General features: G+C 52.9%; 1 protein-coding gene across 2 annotated transcripts; it reads right to left on the bottom strand.

Annotated features, from left to right (window-relative positions):
• Window positions 1-2981: 2981 nt before the first annotated feature.
• SP8 (Sp8 transcription factor) lies at window positions 2982-5680 on the bottom strand. Of its 2 annotated transcripts, none has more exons than XM_090046800.1 (2): window positions 5480-5680; window positions 2982-4619 (listed from the first exon to the last, which is right to left on the bottom strand). In XM_090046800.1, the coding sequence occupies exons 1-2, from the start codon at window positions 5498-5500 to the stop codon at window positions 3126-3128; spliced, it is 1515 nt and encodes a 504-aa protein (XP_089902926.1). In that variant the 5' UTR covers window positions 5501-5680; the 3' UTR covers window positions 2982-3125. The 2 variants fall into 2 exon arrangements, with proteins under 2 accessions (XP_089902926.1, XP_089902927.1); XM_090046801.1 differs by lacking the exon at window positions 5480-5680 and adding an exon at window positions 4943-5090.
• Between the last annotated feature and the right edge of the window lie 2782 nt (window positions 5681-8462).

Genomic DNA, 8462 nt, shown 5'->3' with positions numbered 1-8462 from the left:
AAGGTCAGAGAGCAACCGGGAAGGGCCACAATCACTTCAAGGCACTTGGAAGGTGGGTTGATGGACACCGGTTTGACCCGAGGGTCAGCAACTAGTTTAACTCTACCTTGATCTGCACGCCGCCAGACAAGTTCCCGCATCCCCTCAAAACAACTCAATGCCCTTATCTGGAAAGATTTAGTAAAAGTAAATCAAGCTACAAAAAAGGACGAGGTAGTTTCAACTGCTGGGTTTGCTCCTGAAGGAGCCGCGAACTAACCGGGCAGAGGAGGAAGGGGAGCCCGGTGCATACACCTTGGGAAAGCAGGATGATGGCAATCCCCCTGAAAGCCTACCCCAGTGCACGAGACACGAGCTTTCCACTTCAGCTTCCTTTTCCTTGCTTTTTCAGCCTGCCATTTGCTAGTAATTTCGTACCTGCAGCTACCTTTAAATCTGCTTTCACAGTCATAGCCCTCAGCATGTACTTAAAACAACAACGCTCGCTGTGACCCAGAGTATGTCACCAGCGCCTTATTCCAGTGATCCCATTTAGAGCCCACCTGAAGATGCACAGCAAACTGTTGCTTTGATGCCAGACAAAACTTCGCAGGGCTTGAATCGCTGCATTTGTTCTAAGGTGGCTTGGAAATTTAATTTTGAAAAGCTTAACCAGAATAATGCTTGCAGCGTGTTTTAGATGCCAATTATAATCCTAAACGTGTGGAATCGAGTTCCCGAGCGCCCAGCGAAGAAGCTGTTCTGCTTTGCTAGGAGCTGCTAGTTACACGGATGCGTACAGAGCACTCGGAAAGTCTCTTCCAAGTACATATTTATGGAGTTAGTGAATGTCGCAGGGGTGCAATGATGTGGACAGACTGCATGTCCTCCACAAAATAGAGAAAAAAGAAGAAAAAAAAAGATTCCAAGGGGCTTTAAAGAGAGAGGAAAAAAAGAGCGACATAACTTTTCGCCAAGATTTAAGGTGCGCACTGTGCCAAAACTATTTTTTTCAGCGTTAGCGACGGGCTTTAAGCTCTAGGCAACCCTCATAGTGATATTTTCAAATGTCGCTGGGTGACACCTAAGGGTAATACTTGAGCAATAGATCAACAGTTTTAGTCTTCCCGGGCTTTTTAAGTCCCCGAAATGAACCGAAGGAAAATGCTCCCGGGCGAGATAGGTACTTATTCCTGAACCACCGCATACTGAATCCTCCACCCGCCACTCCCGGCCTCTAAATCAAGCTGGAGTCGAGTCCATCATGTTGATTTGCATAATGCCATAACCCCCGGCCGCACTGAAGGTCCATCATATACACCCCAAACACTTTTTACATTAGGTTTTAAAAGAAACAATTGTCTTCAGGATTCCACGCTACCATGAACGGACCGGTTGCTATCTACCCCGAGGAAGGGGGGGAAGAAAGAGCAACTCAGATAATACGGAGATGGTATTTTCAAGAAGTCAGTACATTACCACTTTTAATTAGTTGGGGTGGCGGGGGCGGGGGGGAGCCGGGGGGAGAGAGAGAGACCGGGTAAACACCAAACGTTTTGTCCATGCAGTCATTTTCCCCTTTTGGTACCAGAGTTTTTACACAGCCTAACTATTAACTAACCATCCATTTTAGTGCCACACGTGCAGATCGCGGGATAGGTGTGTGAGCTTTTAAAATTAGGTTTTAACATCGACTCTAGAGAATGATTCAGACTGTGCGAGTTTAAGGTAAATCGTCACCTGCTGGGACTACGTTCAAAGAAAATTGACTGACCTAAGAGCCAATGTTTCATCTGGAGTTTATTAATACCATTTAAAATATTACAGATAAAAATCAAGTACATTTCATGCATTTAAAATGCAAATCTAAAATGTTCCAGCGAAGGGCTTTCCATTTCAATGTGAAATATCCAAATTATTTCAACATTACAATGAGACAATTAGTTTGCAGCATTTGCAAACCGCTAATGTAGTGTTCAGGAGTGTTCATTAACATTTATCAATATTATTTTCAGGAAATACACATAGGCCAACGTTAGTTCAGGTTCACTTGGACAGTTTATTTAATACATGGGTTTGGACGGACCCACTTTATGAAATATAGGAGAACTCTCACTTTAACTATATCTGAACTGCCAGCAAATGCAAATAAGTACATGCTCCATTAAATTAAATGTCATTCAACATTTATCAAATAGTGTTGCTTAATTACAGTTTTATGCCTATCTAAATTAATATTCAAGCCAAAAAACTAGATCCCGAAGTGCCATTTGCTATGCACTTGGAGGAAAGAGTCCAGGGAAAAAAAATGCAGTTAACTAGGACTGCAACAATAACGCTTAAGATTTTCTCGTGACAAAAGGAGAAAAAAAAATTTAAAAAGCTCCAATGTACTTCAATATATTTTCAAATATTTACCGGAATTAATGTACAAGAAAAATACTATACAAAATCGTCTCCTGGACAACTGCACCTCACAGAGTGGCTGGTGGAGTTGTATTGGCTGGGTAGGATTCCCCCGCTGTATAAACCAGCAAGTTGAGCGGAATTGTACAAATATTTTCAATTTTCCTATCCCCCTCCCCCTTTTATTTATGTATGTATTTATTTTTTGGCATTCGCTTGAACCCATCGATGCTTCTCCACTTCCTTTAAACTTTAAAAGACAAGTCGGGGTGGGTGGGGGGGGTGAAGTTTGACCCCAATGCTCTCTTCTGGCTGGAGAGCAGCAGGCACTCTCCGGGCGGCCTGGCCAACACAAGCCGGTTTGGAAAGGGCCGAGAACAAAAGGGCAGAGGCCGGCGGAGGGCAGCCCCCCGGGGGCTGGCTGGGAAGCGGGGCTTCCCGCGCGACCGGCCTCGCCGGGCGAGATGAGCGCTGCAAGAGGTGCCGCGTCCGCCCCCAGCCCCGCACAGGCACCCCCGGAAGCACCCCGCGCCAGAGGCTTCGGGGAGGGTACAGGTTGTCGGGGTCGGGGTCGGGGTCAGGATCCGGCCCGGGCGCGGCGCTGCCTCGGTGCCACCCCCGGGCCGGGCCGGGCGCGGGGCTCGCCGCAGCGAGCGGGGCGGTGCAGCAGCGCGGGTTACTTACATGTCCGCGTCCCCCCGGCGCGGCGGGTGGGCGGGTGGGCGGGGGCGCGGGGCTCATCACTCGAGGCCGTTCCTGTGGCCGGGCTCGGGGGGCGGCAGCAGGTCCGGGGAGTGGCAGGGCGGGCTGCCCGCGGCGCTGGCCTCGCTCTCCGTGTCGCTGCCCTTCTTGTTGCCCGCCGGGCCGCCCGCGCCGCCGCCCGCCGGGCCGCCCGCGCCGCCGCCGCCTCCGCCGCCGCCGCCGCCGCTGTGGGTCTTGACGTGCTTGCTGAGGTGGTCGCTGCGCATGAAGCGCTTGTTGCAGACGGGGCAGGCGAAGCGCTTCTCGCCCGTGTGGGTGCGCAGGTGCCGCTGCAGCTCGTCCGAGCGCGTGAAGCGCTTGCCGCAGAAGAGCCAGTTGCAGACGAAGGGCCGCTCGCCCGTGTGCCAGCGCAGGTGCGCCTTCAGGTGCGACGTCTTGCCGTACACCTTGCCGCAGCCCGGGATGTGGCAGCTGTGCAGCCCCTTGCGCCGCAGGCTGGCGCCGGCCGGCCCAAGCCGCTCGGCCTCCTGGCAGTTGGGGCAGTCACACGTGGCGCGGCCCGCGTAGCGCCGCGCCGAGGAGCGCGGGGAGCCGCTGGGGCCGGCGCTGAGCATGGGGCCGCCCGCGGCGCCGCCCAGCGGCGACGGCGCCGAGTCCGGGTAGGAGCCCGGCAGCACGGGCTTAAATCCGTCCATGAGGTGCTGCCCGGCGGGGCTGAGCAGGTGCGAGGAGGCGCCGCTGCTGAAGGCCGAGTGGCCCAGGCCCGAGTAATCCGAGTTGTAGCCGCCCAGCGGCGAGTGCAGCGAGGTCTGGAGCCCGCCGGCGGCCGGGTGCAGCGAGCCGGGCACGCCGCCGGGGCTCTGCACGTCGATCCAGCCCGCGCCCACGTCCCACCAGCCCGAGGCGCCGGCCGAGCCCACGTCGCCCGCGCCCAGCCCCGGGTGCGACGGCTTGAACCAGGACTCGTAGGGGTGCGCCATGCCCACGCGCGGGTAGATGCCCTGCAGCCCGTCCACCGACGCGTGCACCTTGGACAGGAAGACGGGCTGCGGCGCCGCCTCCTGCGCCGAGCCCGTCCCGCCGCCGGGGCCGCCGCCCGGGCCGCCGCCGCCCGGGCCACCGCCCGCGCCGCCCGGCGCCTGGAACACGGCGTAGTCGTTGGCGAAGGGCGAGCCGGCCGCGGCGCCGCTCGACGTGAGCGAGAAGGCGCTGGAGCCCGGCGCCCCGCCGCAGCTGAACGAGTCCGACACCAGCGCGGCCGCCGCCGCCGCCGCCGCCGCGGCCGCCGCCGCCGCCGACGACGAGCCGCCGCGGCCCGAGCCCGAGACGCCGAAGCCGGGCAGGCCGGAGCCTGCCGCGCCGCAGCTGCCCGAGGACGACGAGGAGGACGAGGAGCGCTTCCAGGGGTGGAAGCCCTTGCCGAAGGACGACGCGCTGTCCGACAGGGCCGAGGGCGACGGGCTGGGGCTGCCGATCTTGTTGCAGGTGGCGGCGAGCATGGCCAGGGGAGTAGAGCCCAACCTCGGTTCCTCCTGCGGACACGGGGGACACGGCCGCGACACGGGCGTCAGCTCTGGCTGGACCCCGCTCTCCTCCCCTCCCCCTCCTCTCCCCTCCCCGCCCCGCCCCGCGGCCCCGCCGGGGTCACTCCTCCGGCCCGGCCCGGGCTGCCCCTGCCCCTGCCCCGCCCGGAAGCGGACAAGCAAGCCTAGAAAAACCAAGGGAGGGCTTCTTCGCCCCTTCCCCCCAGCCTCCTCCAGCCCCGGCTCCGCACGCTGCTTCCCTCGGGCCGCAAGGGCAGCGCTGCGGAAGCCAAAAAGCAGCAGCAGCAGCTCGCAGAGTCTCGGCTACGTACCCGCACACACACACACACGGGCTCCAAGTTCAGCGGACTTTAAAGGGGCATCATAAAAAAAGGAAAAGAAAAAAACTCCCCCCTCCCCCCAAGCACAGTGTGTTGCAGACGGGGACTGGTCCGGGGCAGCAAAGCGGCACTGCCTCCCCACACCCCCACCCCCACCTCCACCTCCACCTCCGAAGCGGTCACATGGAGAGGAGAGAGGCCACTTCTCCGGGGAGGCAGCCGGGGCGCTGGAGGTGGCTGCTACAAATGCCCTTCGAGCCCTTTGGTGCACGCTGAAGAGTGACTCTGCCCCCTCTTTCCCCTCGCTCTTTCTTTTCTCCTAAACTCCCTTGTACTAGGAGGGCGGGAGGGGGGAGGAGGGGAGAGGGGGAAAAAAAGCAAAAAAAAAAAAAAAAAGCCCTCAGGAGAGGAGACGGATCGCCCCGGCCGAGGCAGGGCTGCTTCACCCCGCTGCAATCGCCAATGAAAAAGAAACTAATGAAACCAGCAAGAGAGGAAGGAAAAAAAAAATCAACCCCTTCGACTCACCCCTAGAAGTGAAGTTGCCATCACACAAAAGTGCCCTCCTCTCAGAGGATCTTTTTTATATTGATAAATCAGAGGCAGCGTTTTTTAGAGGTGTGCAATACAATGATCAGTTCCGCCCATTCCACCACAATTGTAGCTCCCTCTCCGGCTTTGAAGTGCCGCTGAGTCCCCGCCAGCCAATCTGCGGCCTCGCCGGCCCGCTCCCATACGCTGCTGCGTGAGGTCATCAGCCCCGCTCCGCGCGCTCGGCAGCCGCGGCGGCTCCCCGGGAGGGCGCGCGGCGGCGGGAGTGCGGCCGGGAGCAGCGCTGCCGCTGGAAGGGAGGGTGGGCAAATGCACAGGCGTCGCCTCCAACGCAGCTGTGCCTTCTCCCTTCCCAGTGCCCCTTTTTTTTTGCTTATAAACTCTCCACGGCATTTTCCCCTTTAGTGACTGTCACGCAGTCCATTCCTTGCTAAAGCTGGCTAATCCCCTGCCTCTCCCTCTCCCCCCGCTCTCTCTTTCTCCGTTTCCTGCTGGAGACATGTATACATAATCCGACAACAGGTTTTGTGTCTGCAAATTGTGGATTGTGTCTTCTGATGGTCTGGTTAGGGGGGTTTCTTTTTCCTTTGGGCGGATGCGAAAGCCTCATATTTTTTAATGGGGACCCCCCCTACCTAGTTCTAGTTGCTTTTCCTTTCCTTTTTTGTTGTTGTTGTTTTCAAACTGTTCATTTCTCAAAGGGGGAAATGCAAATATTCCAGCAGAATAGGATGAACCCTCCTGCCCCCTCACATCTAGGTACATTTCTATCAGGATTTCTGTTCCGTCTCTGCTGCTGGATGCTTGTGGATATTTTTGACACACCAAAATGAATCTTACCAAGCATAGGTGAGCTAGGGTAGGGACAGTTTGTGTGGTGTGGGCTCTGTACACTTTTCCAGAGTTTCGTCAATGCTACAACGGGTAATATATATATATATATAATTAATATATACTATAATATACATTATATAAAATATATATAATTACCTGAAATGCTGGCAATATGAAATACTATTATGTATTATATATAACCAATATATAGATTGGCTATTAAATATATATATATATATCTTGTACAATGTATATGCATGTGCATGTATATACGTTGTATATATATGTACATTACAATATGATATGTACAATACGTACAATGTATATACATGTACATATATATACATACACACACACACCCTTCGTCTCACCCCTAGAAGTGAAGCTGTCATCACACAAAAGCTATATATAATAGCCAGTATTTCATACCGAGAAACCAAGAGCAGCTCTTCCACCCTACGTATGGAAAACATGCAGTTTTATTTCCTCCCCTGCCCTTCTCCAACCGGTGATCTCAGCTAAGTGTAAAGGTAGAAGTGATTAGCACCGTAAACAAAGGAGACTGCTGTTTTGACTGGCATGGTTGGGGTTTGTTTTTGGGTTTTTTTCTTTTTGAAGAAAGAAACTCCTTAGATGCATCAGAGCTTCCCAAGACTCAGAGAAATCCAGCTGTCTCTGACCGACGTTCTGTCACTTGTGTAAGTTCCATGCAGCAAAGCCGGCTTGGATCCCTGCTTGTTGTGTGCGCGCGTGTGTTTAACCCGTGTTGGCGTCGTGGGGATATTGACTGTACATCATATCTATTGATTCAGGGGGGTAACGTGCATTATCATACTTTGAAGTAAGTGTGAAGTAAATTAATGAACTGCTTGCTTTCTCTGAAGGCTGACGGTTACCATAAATGTCGTGTTTCTCTCTGCGAGCTGCTCTGAATGATTTTAGCCTGTTGAGAAGGCGTGACAGGCCAGCCCAGAAGGAGGAAGGGGTGGGGGAAGGAGGGAACTCCGTTTAACAAATAAAAAAGAATTAACTTCATTGCTTTGGTCTCCTTCTATAATGATATTCATTTTACAGACCTAATGCACACTTGTTTAAATTTCGGGTTTAATTCTAATCAATACTATCACCCGCAAAGGGGGAAAAAGCCTTCTTCGAGAGACTCTTCTGTATGAATGCTTATTAACTTTTATCTCTACTTCCTTTATCTCTTGGAGCTGGAGGGTAACTATTAAGACATAGATCAGAAAGCTTAAGAGCAAAACAGACATTTTAAGCTATATGCTTTATAAGCGGCTCAAAAAAGTCCCTAGCATGCCACTTTGCGCATAAAGTTGGGTTTGCATTGCCTCCAGTTTGAGATCATCCATCTATTTTACAGCGGATGAATGAAGTGCTTCAGTTCTGTGCCTTTTAAAAATAGCCTCTAGACTCAGGTCTTTAGTTCGCATCCCAGTTTGTCTGCACGTGTCATGAACTGAGTTCCTGCAAGAAGTTTTTTTTCTTGTTTTGTCCCTGAGGCTCTTCCTAGCTCTTTTCATTTTATTCGGAAAGTTTTGCGTTTTCCAGTCCAGTTTTCCTCTTTTTAAAAAAGCAGCGAGACGTTCGAATTGGAAATCCTGAAAACATCGTTGACCAAATAGCGTGCGGGCAATCGTTAGAGGGGAATTGGACAGAAAGCTTCAAGGAAAAAATCCAAGCAAACACCGCCTAACCAAACAGAAAGGACAAGAACACGGTGCGTGGCATTGCCCCGTTGTCCTGATAGTTTCAGTGAAACCAAAACAGCAGCAGCTCTGAACTTTGGGAGAAGTTTGCTGATCTTTGCTGAATTCACCCCAGGAACATCTGTAACCTTCCCCCTTTGTAGATGTTGCCTGCTGGGCAGAGGAGTGGAGGAACCTTACAGTTTGGTTTGCATTTGCTTTATTGACCACTGCACTTAAGGGTATATTACATCAAGGGAGTATCCAGGTTTGTGGGGGACGGGAGCAAAAGCTAGCAAGGAAAGGTTTTTCCGAAATTAATTAAAACTTTTTCCCTCCCATTTGAAGTTTAATGTACTGAGGTAGATAAATGTCCGTGCTATTTCTTGAAAACCTGTGGGATCCACTCTCAATAAAGCTAA

Source organism: Crocodylus siamensis, chromosome 5 (assembly GCF_052110815.1).
Source record: "Crocodylus siamensis isolate JL-2025a chromosome 5, ASM5211081v1, whole genome shotgun sequence".
NCBI lineage: Eukaryota > Metazoa > Chordata > Crocodylia > Crocodylidae > Crocodylus > Crocodylus siamensis.
The sequence above is the reverse complement of the archived record's forward strand: the minus strand, read 5'-3'. Positions and strand labels throughout refer to the sequence as shown.

Excerpts from the sequence above, each read along its gene's own strand:
- SP8 (XM_090046800.1), bottom strand. The coding sequence starts at position 5,500 with ATGGCAACTTCACTTCTAGGG. Across the intron at positions 4,620-5,479 it reads TGGCAACTTCACTTCTAGGG|GAGGAACCGAGGTTGGGCTC; the intron begins GTGAGTCGAAGG and ends CCGTGTCCGCAG.